General features: G+C 55.5%; 1 protein-coding gene across 1 annotated transcript; it reads right to left on the minus strand.

The window, feature by feature from the left end:
- Positions 1-1,475: 1,475 nt before the first annotated feature.
- On the minus strand, positions 1,476-13,781 carry MFSD2B (MFSD2 lysolipid transporter B, sphingolipid; the record flags this gene model as incomplete). The annotated part of the gene is made up of 14 exons (XM_080686479.1): positions 1,476-2,286; positions 3,665-3,841; positions 4,238-4,381; positions 4,775-4,884; positions 5,089-5,169; positions 5,435-5,518; positions 5,980-6,101; positions 6,202-6,292; positions 7,800-7,930; positions 8,004-8,082; positions 8,379-8,502; positions 9,047-9,171; positions 10,891-11,016; positions 13,695-13,781. The coding sequence occupies 14 exons, from the start codon at positions 13,779-13,781 to the stop codon at positions 2,256-2,258; spliced, it is 1,512 nt and encodes a 503-aa protein (XP_080542605.1). The 3' UTR covers positions 1,476-2,255.
- Between the last annotated feature and the right edge of the window lie 1,477 nt (positions 13,782-15,258).

Here is a 15,258-nt window from a genome sequence, read left to right on the forward strand (position 1 = left end):
TTGTGCCCAAATTTTTCTAAAATTTGTTTGGATATTTGATACATGCGATGATATAAAGGTTAGGAAGGCTTAATAATAAAATGAACCACCAACCACCTAATTTAAGAACTCTATTACTTAGGTTTAAGACCGTCTCCACCACCACTTTAGGCATGTGGCTTAAGCTCTCTAAGCCTGTTTCCTGATCTGAGTAAGAGAACACTAGTTCCCGCTTCATAGGGTGGCTGTGAGGGAGAAATGGTAGGCTACCTTTTGGCCAGCCCACGATGGCCCTGTCTCTGAGATCTAACCCCTGACCCCCAGAGCTGGCCCCTGCTGCTGTATAGCTGCTCCTTGAGACTGCACCCTGGGGAATGTAGGTGATATAAAACGTGGCACGTCATCAGTAGGTGAGTGGATAAAAAAGTTGAGGTACGTTTATACCGTGTGGAATACTATGCAGCAGTAAAAAAGAAGAATCTCTTACCCTTTGAGACAGTATGGAGGGACCTGGAGGGTATCATGCTAAGTGAAATAAGTCAGAGAAAGACAAGTATCACATGATCTCATTCATATATGGAATCTAATTAACAAAATAAACTGATGAACCGAATGGATCCAGAGACATGGAAGCATGGAACAGAGTGCGGAATCTTGGAGGGAAGGCGGGGGAGGGAGGGTGGGTGGGAGGTAATCAACCAGACCTGTATGCATCTATGCATAACCCATGGACACGGGTGGTAAGGGGGCGGGGTGGAGGGAGAGCATGGGGATGGGCTGGAGGGGGTCAATGGGGGAAAATAAGGACATACGTAATACATTCAACAATAAAGATTTTTTTAAAAATCTTTTAAAAATAAAATGTGGCACAAACTTCTGATCCTACCTGCATCGTCCAGAATTCTAAAGCATGCATAGCAGGTAGAGACCTTACCCTGCCTTGCGTCCTACCAGGTGCTGTCTCCACATGGCCAGTGTGATCTTCCAGTGTTCCAAAACTGTTCTGTGTGTGTGCGTGCCTGTGTGTGTGCCTGCCTGTGTGTGTGCGCGCGCGTGTGTGTCTGCCTGTGTGTGCCTGCCTGTGTGTGTACCTGTGCACAGCAGGGGGTGGGCAGGGCTTCCCGTCGTCCCTTCCTGAATCAGAGGGGCAATGCAGAGAAGCTGAGCCCAGCTCTTCCTCTGGTGCCCTGTGACCTCAAGGATTAGACCCCCACGTCAGAGTCACAAGGGCCTGAGAGTTCAGGCATCAGAAAGACCGGGTCCCATTCTCTACTCTGGCTGTGAGGTCAGCTCCCTCTCGTGCCAGCGTCTGTGGAGGAAGCCAGAGGCTCTAACCGAGCTCTGACAGCACCTCTGGGCCCGGGTCTGAGTTCTGGCAGCCGAAGGGGTCTCTCACCTAAGAGGCCGCCAAGGGCCTGAAGGGGAAGTGGAAGGGAGCCTCGCCCTGGGCCGAGGGATGATGGAGGGCTGCCCACCACCACAATGTACCGACTCAGTAGAAGATAAACACTTCAATGCGGTTTTTTGTGTTGGAAAGAAAATAAACCTCACTGGATCTTTTCCAAAGATATGGCTTCTAAAAATGGTGGTTCCTGTACTTTTCATAAAAGTTCAGAAAAAATATTCCCGCAAAAAGAACTACTGTTCATAAAAATGACTGATCTCCGGTGGCTCAGCATCTGTCTGTGCCCACCTCTGGAAGCAGTCATCACCCTGACAGAAAGGCTTGAGAAACACCCGTGCCCCGCTCCGCCTTCTCATCCCCACTGCTGTCCCCTTCACTCGCCGGGGGTTGCTGGCCTCCCTGCATGTGTCTGTCCGTCCTAACTGAACATCCGCTGCATGCCCATCTGTACCCACTCTGCCCATTCATGTGACGTCTGTCAGTCTCAGATGTCCACTGGGGCATCAGGAAGAACAAAGGGTCTGTCTGTGTGTCTGCCTGTCAGGTCAGCAGGTTGTTGGGGAGTCTGCAGGCCAGGCTGGCCAAGGCTTCTTTCTTTCAGGACAAACTGCTATTGGGATGCTTTCCAAGTCAGACGTCACCCGGAGCCGGGTAGGCAGGGGCACAGGTTTATCTGAAATAGTCTGTGGTCAACAGGTAAGAAAAGACAGGTGGAACGCAGGCCAGTCCCTTCTGGAGAGGTCACTGAAGACTCCATGTCCCAGGGAAAAGGTCACGTGCACGCTGCGAAGTGGGGGTTCTAGGCGCCTGAGAAGAGAGGGGGACTTTGAGCCCAGAAGATGTAGGCTCCTGCTGTTCGGCTCCCGAAGCTTTAACTTGCAGCGAGGCTGTAGCTGGTCCTCCTGTGGGAAGGGAAGAAGCCCAAGAGGGTGAGGGAGGGTGGGGTCTGCCCTGCCAGACCCCCTGGAGGTGTCAGTGGCTGTTCCTTGTCTTCCTAGCAACTCCTCCCCTTCACACACACCCCCAACCCTGCCTGAATAAAGCCACAGGCCTGTTTCCCCAAGTCCCATCAAGCAGCTGTGTGTCACTCCCCGAGTGTAACACGTGAGGTCAGCGTTACTTGGCAGGAGTCTTGAGACCAGCCATGCTGAGGGATGAGGGATGGGTGATGATGTCACTTCCTGTCTCCCCTGTGTGGTCCTCTGTGTGTACATGTGCTCGAATTTGTGAGTGCATGAGCATCTGCAAAGATGTGGACACGTGTTCATCAAAGTCTGCGGGACCATGTTGCTGCTGCAGCACCTGCTTGGCCTCGGGCACTGTGCTGGGCTCTTAGGACATAAAAATGAAAAAGCACAAAGATATGGCCTCAAGGTCGCACCGTCTACGGGGAAAGCCAGACAGTGAGCAGATCCATCCCTGCAGTGGAACTAGTGCTCTGGGAGGGGAAGGGCAAGGCTCAGAGAGCTCTCAGCACAGCCCGTCTGGGGAGGAGTGGGAGATGATCCATCCATCCCCGGTTTCGGCTCCCAGACTGGAGGATGGCGGAGCTGTCTGGGACAAGAACATGAATTCCGCCGAAACCGGTTTGGCTCAGTGGATAGAGCGTCAGCCTGCGGACTGAAGGGTCCCGGGTTCGATTCCGGTCAAGGGCATGTACCTTGGTTGCGGGCACATCCCCAGTGGGAGGTGTGCAGGAGGCAGCTGATCGATGTTTCTAACTCTTTATCCCTCTCCCTTTCTCTCTGTAAAAAATCAATAAAATATATTAAAAAATATATATAACAGAGCCTTTAAAAAAAAAAAAAGAACATGAATTCCTTTGGGGGATCATTAAGTCTGGCTGCCATGGTTGTGGGACATCAGGTGGAGATATCCAAATGAGAGCCAGATGTGTGGATCTGGAACTTGAAGGAAGTATGGGGTGGGGTGGTAGGGTTGGGAGGAGGACAGCTATAGGAGTCAGCAAGCACAAGAGGTGCTCGAGGTCAACCAAGTGGAAGAGGTGCCTGGGATTATGGAGAGCAAAAGGAATAGGGGTGACAAGGGAGCCCTCCCATACCACCATCCACCTGGTTACCAAGGAGGGGGACTGAGCAGCAGAAGAAAATGGAGATGGTGTCACTGAGGCTAAGGCAGAGTCCCCAAAAGCAGGACTGTTCAGTGGTGTAAGCACCCGGGAGACCGGCGGGCTGGTCGGTCTTACATCGGCACCCTTCTATGTGCCTGCGTGGGTGCTGGGAGCTCTGCTGTGTGTACCCGTGTGCAGGGGGTGCCCACCTCCGAAGGCTCAGCTGGCGAGAGGTGTCCTGGCTTGGCACCTTTGGACCGGGGCCGACCATGAGGATGCAAAGACCGGTGAGGATCATGCAGGTGGGCACAGCACCGATGAGGACCTTGAGCGTCACCACCACCTGCTCTGCCTGCTTGCAGGCTCCTGCCTCATACCCCGCAAACCTGGAGAAACACAATCCCGTCATCCAGCTCAGCCCCTCCTGAGCCTGGCTCCCTGGGGGAGGGGTCCCAGATCCCCCACCTCCACACTCTCCTGAAACTTGGGTTCCTTTCCTGGCCAGATCAGCCTAGCCAGGGTGGCAGGGAGTGTTGAAGGAATGGGCTGGTCAGGGAGGAGTTCAGAGAGAACTGAGGATGTGGGGGGCTGAGGCTTCAGGAGGATATGGCCCTCAAGAAAGGCCCCTTTCAGTCACATTCCCACAGCCAGCTGAGGCAGGTGTCTCCCCGCACTCTCCAAAGAGCAGAGCTTGGTCCCCGGTCTGCTGGGGTGGGGGACTCTGCCCTCTTCCCACCCGGCTGGCCTCTTGTGTCTCCGCCACAGCCCACCTCTGGACTCACTCAAGGCTGAGCGTGGAGATGCCCAGGGCACCTGCGCCCGAGAGCTTCGTGAAGAAGACGTAGGAGGAGTAGAAGATGGTCTCTATGCCGGGCCCGTGCTGGTGCTGCAGCTGGAAGTCATCCACCACGTCTGGGAGCATGGACCTGGGGGAGGGGGCTGCAGAGTTATCCCCCTACCCCTCCCCCCCTGGACAGCCACCAGCCTGCATGCTCTCTGGGGGCAGAGACCAAGTCAGAGTCATCCCTGAGTCCTCACTACCCAGGACCAGGACTGGCCACAGAAAGCCAGGCACTTGGTGTTTGTATTCCACCCGCATCTCTACACCCACCCCTGGCTGCCCACCATGCCTGCTGCTGGTGCTCTTTCAGGAGGGCTCCCGGGACGGAGCTGGTGGCCTCCCTCCCTGCACGTGGGAGAGCGGTTCCCCAGCACAGGCTGGGTACAAGGGGCCCGGGGCACCAGGTTGACCGGAAGGAGGGCAGACCCATCAGGAAGGACATGGAGCTCCCACATTCCCTTCCCCTCACTCAGCCTACCAGGGTAGCAGCAAGGACACAGCAATGCTCACGCCAGATACAAAGGCCACAACGTATGCCACGGGGGCTGTGGGCACAGCAGCCAACAGGATTACAAAAGGCACCATCACCTGGGGAGACAGACACACTAGCTGCTCCCTCTGCCTGCCCCACCTGCTCTTCCCAGCATACACTCACCCTCTGTACTAACAACCCCGCGCTGGGCACGGAAGACACAAGCGATTATAGATCGCCCGGCTGGCTCCCAGGAGGCTCCGGCTCCAAGGTCAACCTCCCCCAACCCAACTCCAAGCCTCGCTTCCTGCCTCACTCACACAGATCCCGAAGGCCGACATCGTCTTCCCAAATCGCTGCAGAACCCACTCCCACAGCGGGGTGCTCAGTACAGCTGAGACCTGTGAACAGACAGAACCATCACAGCCCGGCCCACAGCCCAGCCGGCCAAGCTGCCAGTGCCTCTGCCCAGGTTCTCAAAGCCCCGGCTTTTAGCTGGGATGCCTGGCCTCGACGTTGCCTCCTGGATGGAACCCGTGGCCATGAACTTTATGACCCTGGCCCCAGTTCCTCTGCTGGAATGTAGGAGGTCCAGAATGTTGGCCTCCGGGACTCTGGCCGCACCTGTCATGTCAAGGACCACACATGTCACCCAGGTCTCCTCACCAGGATGGTTAGCACCAGGCTCTGGACGTGGTCATGGAGCTGGGAGGCATGTGTACAGAACAGGACCAGGTAGCTCTGCTCCACCTAGGAGGTTGACAGGAGGTGGGTGTGCGCAGGGAACGGCAGGACCTCAGAAGGCAAGAGCAAGGCCTGTGTCTCAATCCTGGCCTCCCTTTTGGGACCTTGAACCCTGGTTGCTGCTGCCATCGTGCAGTCCCCGCCCCTACAAAGGATGCTTATCCCTGACACAGGCATAGACCCCATTCCTAGTCTACCGCCCCCTCGCACAGCTCAGATTGGGTGCACTTTACCACCCAGACAGCTTTCCTGGTGTCTGGGCCCTGACCCTCCTCATCCCCAGGGGCTCTGTCTAGATCTCTCTCCTCCCAGCACCACCCTCTCTGGGCCACACGCCGGCCGCTGCTCTCTCCCGATTAACACTCAAGCCTAACTGTGATGCCGTGGGATGAGAGACTGAACCTGAACCCACGCAAGCTCAGTGCGGCTGGAACCAAGCCAGCGGGGATCCGCCTGGCCAGGGGTACCTGGACGGCTGCTGAGATGAACAGGAAGGAGATCACCAGCTTCAGGTAGGGGGGGTGCCGGACAGTGAGGCCCAGCCCAGCCAGGAAGCTCATGCCCTGGCTGGAGGCTGGGGCAGAGGGGTCTGCAACACAGGAGGGTGACATCTCGACTTGGCAGAGTTCCAAACCGAAACCCATGCCCAAGAGAAGCCCCGCCCCCAGCTTCCGCCTGCACCTCTGTACCTGGCCGCTCCTTCACCCCCAAGCAGAGCAAACCACTGCACACGGGGTAAGTCACAGCAACCACGGCGGCTGCAATGGAGTAGAGACAAGTCTGTGGAACAGGACAGAACTGGGGTGGGGGTGATGTCTCCCACCCATGGAGGTGAGGACACCCAGGGGCAGGGTACCTCCCAATGGGAGCAGAGGGACCCTCAGCCCAAGTCCAAGGATACTGGGTACTCCTCCCAGTGAGCCCAGTAGGAGGGGGAGAGCTAAGGGCCAGCATGGACCTTCTGCTGACCCTGTCCCTCCTGCATGCATCCATGCACCAGTGGTCCGAGGATCTGAGTCCTCTCTCTCCCACACACAACTTCGCCCCCCCCCTCTCGTTTTAAAACTACATTCCTTGTTGCTGATTCTGTATGCCAGACCCTGATAAGTGACCCCTGAGCATCCCCAGTGAGCGGCTTGGAGTGTGGGAGGAAGACGGATCCATGAGCACACGTTATAGTGCGATGCGGGCTGACTCAGATAAATGTCAGAAAAGAGACAGTGCTACCTACCATTCAGGCAAAATTACATATATGTTAAAATACATACAAAGACATGCACGGGAATAACAGTCACCCACCCAGTTCCAGACAGAGGCTGGGGGTTGGGGGGCACGGGGCAGGGCTTCAGGGTGCGGGCCCAGCACAGCTGCACAGGGCCCCACACTCAGAAGGACCTGCACTTGGGGGACCTGCTCTGAGGTCGCTGTCTGGGACTTCTAGATGCTTTTATCTATTAATTAATTTGTGTTTTGTATGTGGAGTCGATGGATGATAGAGCTGGAGCCGCCCAGAGGCGCCTGAATGCTTTGTGCTTTTGGGGGTGGGTTCTCAGCCCTCTGCTCCCCACCCTCCCTCACCCGGAGGTGACGGCCAGCAGCAGTGGATGCAGAAGTTTTGTCCTGAAACCTGGCAGGATTTGGCAACGGGCTGGACTGAGGGAGAGGGAGGAGTCAAAGCTGACTCCCAGGGTTCTGGGGGGTCGTGATGTCATTTGCTTAATGGGGACAATGGACCAACCTGTTGGCTGAAGTAGACACAGGCCCCCCGTGGCTGGAGAGGGTTCCCTTCTCCTTTCACACTGGGGGTGGGAGGCCCCCCAGGAGGGCTCTGCCCAGAGCTCCGCAGGGACACCACACCCCCTCCCCCCTCCCTGACCCCGCCCTGGGGCCTGCCCCTTCCCTGGGGCCTGCCCCCTCCCTGCCCCTTCCCTGGGGCCTGCCCCTTCCTGCCCCTTCCCTGGGGCCTGCCCCCTCCCTGCCCCTTCCCTGGGGCCTGCCCCTTCCTGCCCCTTCCCTGGGGCCTGCCCCCTCCCTGCCCCTTCCCTGGGGCCTGCCCCCTCCCTGCCCCTTCCCTGGGGCCTGCCCCCTCCCTGCCCCTTCCCTGGGGCCTGCCCCCTCCCTGCCCCTTCCCTGGGGCCTGCCCCCTCCCTGCCCCTTCCCTGGGGCCTGGCCCCTCCCTGCCCTTTCCCTGGGGCCTGCCCCCTCCCTCCAGAGGCGCTCAGGGTGTTCATGGTGACAGGCCCCTGGCAGAGGGTCTGGTGGGAGGACGCAGGGCGCGGGCACTCACCGCGTGGGGGGAGACGGCGCCCGGCCCTGGGAACTCGGCGTCCTTGCACCTGTGGGGACCGTGGGCCCCGGACACGATGAGTCCGTGGGCCGCAGCTCCCAGCAGCGTCCCCGCCATCTCCATGGTCATCCCTGGGACACAGCGAGCGCTTAGGGGACCGAGTTCCCCGCCCTCCAGCCCGCCCGCCCCGCGCCCCGCACTCACGGTAGGCGGTGGCCGAGTCCCGCTCCCGGGGGCTGGGCGTCAGCAGCATGGTGAGCGCCGTGTAGGGCACCTGGAAGAACTGGGGCGCACGGAGCTTAGACGATGCCCCCCTCCGCCCAGACCACCCAGTGGGCGCCCTGTCCCAGCCCGGCCCGCGAGAGGCTGGCACGTCCCCACGGGTCCCTTCAGGGCCGAGGGCAGCAGGCGGCACCCAGCCCGGAGCCCAGGGGCGGGGGAGCTGAAGGAGATGGCCAGGCGCTGGGGAGCAGGGGCAGCGGGGGATCCTCCTGACACCCACCCCACCCTGGGACACACTCGCCAGCAGTGGAGTTCCAGGGGCCCAGGCCCAGGCCCAGGCGGGCGGGCCCTGCTTACCGTGGACAGAGCCTGGAATAGGCAGTAGAAGGTCATGTACCAAAGGCCTCGGAGGTTGGTGAAGGGGGGCAGGTACCACAGGAAGAAGTAAGCCAAGGCGATGAAGGGCATGCAGCCCAGCACCCTGTGGGGGCACACGGGGCGGGGGGGGGGGGGTTGGAACGCCCACAAAACCAGGCCTGGGGCCTCAAAGGGCGGGCCGGGTGCAACCTCACCCCTCTGGACCTAAGCCCTGGGCTGGGACTCTCAGGGCGGAAGCCGTGGAGGGCGAGGGGTGAAGGGACATGAGGTACCAGGATGGGGGCTGTGACTCTGGCTAGGATGTGGGTGCTTGGTGGTGCCATTCCCCCTGTCAAGGTCCCTGGAGCACAAGCGTTGGACCTGCTCTGCAAGACCTTCCCTGCCTGCAGCCGCCCTGGCCTCACATAGAACTCTGGGCCAGGCCTGGGAGTCTTGGAGGCTCTGTCTACCTGAGCCACCTGGTGAGGGAAAGTCCCCCAGAATGTCTCTGACTCCTGCATGACGGTCTGGCCCAGCCCGGTACTTCACCTGCTGTCCAGTCCTATCACCGGCTGTCCGGTCTTGCCCTCTAACCATCCACAGGGTTTTTGACTAAGAAGCAGGACTATGACAATCACAGGGACCTTGAGGACCATGGGGCTGCTCACCAGGGCATGAGTCGTCCAGACCCTGTCCTCCTGCTTCTGCTGATCAAGAACCCAGCCACGGGGTCAGCAGCTGCCCCAGACACCTTCCCTCCAAACAGGACAAGTGACACCTGGGCAGCAGGGATCTGCAATGACAGGGGAGGAGACAGCCAAGGACTGGCAGAGTCAGAGAAGGTGTCCAGGCCTGCCCACCCACCAGGAGGGGCATCTGGGAACCTGGCTGGGGCCAGGGGCAGAGTGTAAAGGTCCATTCAGCCTGCTCCCCAGAACACTAATCCAGAAGGCTCTCAGGACACATCTGTGCACGTGTAGGCAGGAGCGTGGGAGGGAGCTGACAGCCACATACTGGCACATTTCCCTTGTTACTCATGCCCACTCACTTCTGGAGAAGACATGAGGGACCCTCACTGAGGTGCTCAGTGCAAGAAGGATGCGCTGAGGCTGACAGTCATAGGTAGACTTTTTGTCTCATAATAAAATTTTTTAATTTTTCTGATTGCATAAATTATACACTCACTATAAAAACATTCAAACAGCACAGAAAAATATTGAGCAAAGCTCATCTGAAATCCCACCATCCTGAGACAACGCCAGAAGCATTTTAATAATCATCCTTTCATGCATTTATATACATTTGCAATTTATAATCTTATATAAATGCAACCATCTCGCCCTGACCGGTTTGGCTCAGTGGATAGAGCGTCAGCCTGTGGACCGAAGGGTCCCAGGTTCGATTCCCGTCAAGGGCATGTACCTTTGGTTGTGGGCACATCCCCAGTGGGGGGTGTGCAAGAGGCAGCTGATCGATGTTTCTCTCTCATTGATGTTTCTCTCTCATCGATGTTTCTAACTCTCTGTCCCTCTCCCTTCCTCTCTGTAAAAAATCAATAAATTATTTTTAAAAAAAATAAAATAAATGCAACCATCTCAGTGTCATTTAAAAAACCATGAATACCACCTGGCTGGCTTGGCTCAGTGGTTGAGTGTTGACCTATGAACCAGGAGGTCACAATTCCGGTCAGGGCACATGCCCGGGTTGGGGCTCGATCCCCAGTAAGGGGTGTGCAGGAGGCAGCCGATTAACCATTCTCTTTCATCATTGATGTTTCCATCTTTCTCCCCCCCACCCCGCTTGCTCTCTGAAATCAATAAAAATATATATTTTTTAAAATAATGAATACCTATTTTAAAAAACTTTTTTTTTTTTTTTGCTTGCTCTCTATCCTCCACCATTCCCTCCTATAGCCAACATTAATAGCCTGGTGTCATTTCTCCATGCTTGTTTTTAACTAGAGGCCCGATGCACAAAATTCGTGCAAGGGGCTCGGTCCTCGCCACCCCCATGGCTTGCCTCGGCCCTCGCAGCCCCGGCTCCATCCGGAAGGTTGTTCGGCTGTCCCGTCTAATTAGCATATTATGCTTTTATTATTATAGATCATGTACTGACACATACACACATATACTCATGAACATACATGGGGCATGTCTTTGTTTTGCTAAAATAGGATCATTCTGTATACTCTAAAACTAACGTTTCTCACTTGATAGTGCATCATGGGAATCCCTCCACGTCCACTGGTATTGATCCAACGGTAACCCGTTCTTTAAATGGCCACATGGTAGTCCATTATATGGAGATAGTACAAGTTACTACTCAACTGCTTCTATACGGTTGGGCATTCACATTGTTTCCCACTTTCCAGTACAAACAACCCACAACAACTATCCTTGGCTTTTTGTCAGGCTAGGTCAAAAGTGCTGTCTGTTATGGATCAGGTCGGGGTGGAAGGACCAGACACTAAGGAAGATGGAATAGGGGGCCCTGGGCTGCTGCCCACACTCACCTGTGCCACATCGAGCAGGAAGAGCTGCAGGTAAAAGGCTGTGGCGCTGGAGGCCACTTGATTGGGGACCCCGCCAATGCCATAGCAAACCTTCGTACAGAATGAGAGGCGACCAGCTCTTCTGTCCTGGGGGAGACACAGGAGCTAAGCGCCACCTTCGTAGACACACAACAGCTCCCCACACCCCCATGACTTCCACAAGCATCCTGAGGTCCCTATGTCTTTCCCTGCAACCTCTCGGTCCTAATATGCCCCAAAATCATCCTAAAGGGAAGTGAGACAAAAAAAAGAAAAACAAAAACATGACCTCTAAACTTTTCCAGGGGGAAGTTCTTCCTTGTATTTCCCCCTTAGTGCTTCCTGCTTATGTTTTATTTTCTGAATCAGCAAGCCTGAGTGAACTGGGGGTCAGGAGACCCCCAACTTCCCTACCATCTCCCTGTGTGACCTTGAATAAACCACTTTTCCTCTCTAAGCCTTATCTGTCAAATGGAAAAGTCCTGCCAACTTCACAGGGTTGTTTTGACAAGCAAATGTGGTAATGGCTCTGGGAGCTGATGGTTAAATGTTCAGGACTCCTGCAGCCAGTTGTTGAATGACTAGTAGCCTGAAATCATTCATGGTGAGGGTATTTACACCACTGAAATCAGCAAACATTACAAATCAGAGCTTTTTTTTCCTGGAGAGACTGTTTACCAATCCACCACCGAAATGAAGTAATGTTTATAAGCCCAATGTGTGTGTGTGTGTGTGTATAAAATTTGCAAGCCCTAAGCTATACAGCAGACTCCAGACTCAAATATTCGACTGCCTACTCACAGCCCTATGTGGTTGTCTAATAGGCATTCCAGCTTAGTATGGTCAAACACACAGTTTCTGGTTTCCATCCCATTGTTTCAACCAACTCCTAACCTCCTAACCCTGTTGTCACCATTGCGTTAAATGACCCCAATGTCCATTCAGCGGCTTAGGCCACAGACCCAGGGGTCACCCTCGATTCCCCTTTCCCAGTTCCCCTGTCTAATCCATCAGTGAGCGCCTCCTGAGTGGCTCCCCTGCTTCTGCTCTCAGTCCTGTTCCTCAAAAATGCCTCTGCCTGTTGCTGCCTCAGGGCCTTTGCACTTCCAGTCGAGTCTAAGCCTACATGTCGTCTCCTCAGAGAGGCCTTCCCGGGCCACCCAAGTCTGTTTTCCAATTGCACTTGTAAGGTCTCTGAGAGCACGACCTGTTTATTCACCACCCTGTCCCCGGTCCCTAAAACAATGCCTGACATGCGGCAGATGCTTGGTATATTCCAGTATTTGTTGAAGGAATAAATGCCACAGGAACACTGTGTAAAGTGCCATTTCTCTGAAAGATGCCATTTCTCTACCGTTTCTCTGAAAGGTGCGGGGAATTCTTCTTCCTCGTCCTTTGCTTGCGGATGGGCGGGGGAGTGGAGAAGACGATGGCTTCACCCATTTTGGTATCTTGCAGGACACCCAGATGGGCCCTTTTGAAGGGAAGGTCTTCCCAGATAAGAGCTTATCATATCCTTTGCACACGCTTTCTGCCCACAGGAGAAAACCATACACGAGGCAGGATGTGGTCTCCTTTTCTGACATGGTGTGAACATTGTTTCAACTTCCAGAAAACTTCAACAATGGGCAGAATCCACCGTGACAGCCCTCCTGCCCCCTCCTCTCCGTAATGGGAATTTTGTTTCCCCCTACATCTGCCTGGCAAGTTTCTGGCACATGGCACTTGAAAGGGAAAAAAAAAAAAAATTCCAGCTGGAACTAGGTATAGGATATGATTTTGGAATCTTGACAATTTTAGGCACTTAAATCATAAACCCTCCACCGTTGGCTGAGCACAAGTTTTAGCGTTAGACACCCTTGGATTCCCATTCGGCGCCGGCCATTGCTAGCCGTGTGACCCAGGGCACGTTGCTTTGTGGGGCTGTTTCGGTCTCCTCACAGGTTAACTGGAGGTAGAGCAACCTCACAGAATGAAATGCTGCCACCGCATTGCCAATGTGAGGTTTCCCTCTTGCCATTCATCTCACCCTGAATTTCTCCATTTCCCTGGAAAATGAGAGTCCTCAGAGAGCCTCCTTATGGGACTTTCTTTCTGGGGGGCCACAGTCCTTTGCTCTGAGGTGCCTGGGAGGCGGGTATGGAGTTGAGTTGGTGATGAGGTGAAGCCACAGGCGGGGAAAAGCTTCCTTTGGAGCCGCAGTGGATTTTGCATTCAGCAGACACCAACTCCAACACACCCACCCTTGTGGCGTGAGTCCCAGCCCCGTCACCCCTGGGTGGCCACCTGCCCTCTACCCTCATTCTGGGGCCTGGGAGCCAGAAAGGACATCGCTGGGGGCCATCTCCTGAAGGAGAGCCTGGTGCCAGGGCAAGGCCAGCGTTTGAGAAGGTGGCCGAGCCCACACCACCTGCCTGGAGAGGGGGAAGGAAGGCTGCCTCCCGAGGCCCGGGTCCGGGAGCTCTCTGGGAAGACCTGGAGCGGAGCATGGGCTGGATCAGCAGACCAGGCCGGCCCTGGTCCTGCCTGAGCAGGTGAACTTGTCTCAGGCTCAGTTTGGCGTGCTTTTCTCTTTGGGGCTCCCCAATATCCTCAGCCCCTGGGTTCTCAACGGTCAACCCCCCTGGGGCAGTTCAGGCGGCGGACCCTGCAGGGCGCGCCCTGGCTGGATCCAGGGCTGCAATCCGACGCCCTCAAGGTCCCTGGCGCCCCTCTGCCCCGCGCCCCCCCCCTCTCCGCGGGGCTGCCCACAGCTCCCCTCTGGCTTCCCCTCGCTTTGCGCTCACCGAGCGGGGCTCCAGGGTGCGCGCCTCCGGCTGGGGCGCGGGCGCCTCCGCTGCAGGGGCCGGGGACCCTCCGGGGGCCGCCTCCATCGCGAGCCGCTGCTGCGCCCGCGCCCGCGGCCCCGGGGTGTTATCGTCCGCGGGGAGGGCGGCTCCGGGCGTGGGCGCGGCGAGGGGCGGGCCGGCCCCGACACGAGAGAAACCGGGAAGCTGGGAAAGTTTCCTTTCCCCCAAGGGAAAATACCTAGAGGTCAAATTCGCTGGGGAACCCTTCTCCTCGGGGCCGGTCCGCCAGGGGGTGAGAACCAGAGGCGGTTCCGCTAAACCCTCTCGCTAAGTCCTCACGGGCGAAAGTCAGCAAACAAATTGACTGAGAAACGAAGCAGGAGTGTTGATTTGTGCAGAGTAAGATTATGGCCAACGGGTTTACAAGGTGCTAAATGTGATACTGGATGCCTGCAGGATACATTTTCCAGTCTCCCGGAGACCATGGGTTTGACCCGACCCCCCACACTCAGTTCTGGCCGGTGAATGAAAGCAGACCGCACCTGGGCATCGAACCTGCAACCTAGGTATGTGCCCTGACCAGGAATCGAACCCACAACCTTTTGACGTATGGGAGCATGCTCCAACCAACGGACCCACCCCACCAGGGCACAATTGTTTTTTAGATAGGACACCACAACCGCAGAGTGCTCTATATTGATCTGAAAAACCTTGGGTTTGCAAGCCATCCACCAGGTAAGTGAAAAGACAACCTACAGAATAGGATATTTGTAAATTATAAGGGCTTGTACTGGAATATATAAAAAGCGCTTACAACTCAATAATAACAAGACAAATAACACAATTTAGAAATGGACAAAGGATTTCAATAGATATTTCTCCAAAGATAGACATGAAAAGATGCTCATGTCATAAGGGAAATACAAAACTTCAAGTGACTACTCCACGTGGATGGCTATGCTTAAAAAGACAGACAATAGAATGTGTCGGGGAGCGTGTGGAAAAATCATACATTGCTGCTGTTGGGCATGTAAGGGAGGGCTGGCACTCTGGAAAAGTGGCACTTCTTCAAAAAGTTAAACGTGGGCAGATGAGTGGATTAAAAAACCGTGGTACATTGCCCTGACCGGTTTGGCTCAGTGGATAGAGCGTCGGCCTGCGGACTGAGGGGTCCCGGGTTCGATTCCAGTCAGGGGCGTGTACCTTGGTTGCGGGCACATCCCCAGTGGGGGGTGTGCAGGAGGCAGCTGATCGACGTTTCTCACTCGTCGATGTTTCTAACTCTCTATCATCTCTCCCTTCCTCTCTGTGAGAAATCAATAAAATATATTAAAAACAAAAAACAAAAAAACCGTGGTACATCTACACAATGGAATACTACGCTGCGGTAAAAAAGAAGGAACTCCTACCATTTGCAACAGCATGGATGGAGCTGGAGAGCATTATGCTAAGCGAAATAAGCCAGTCAGAGAAAGATAGATATCACATGATCTCACTCATTTGTGGAATATAATGAACAACATAAACTGATGAACAAAAACAGATCCAGAGACGGAGAAGC

Source organism: Plecotus auritus (assembly GCF_963455305.1).
Source record: "Plecotus auritus genome assembly, chromosome: 8".
Lineage (NCBI taxonomy): Eukaryota > Metazoa > Chordata > Mammalia > Chiroptera > Vespertilionidae > Plecotus > Plecotus auritus.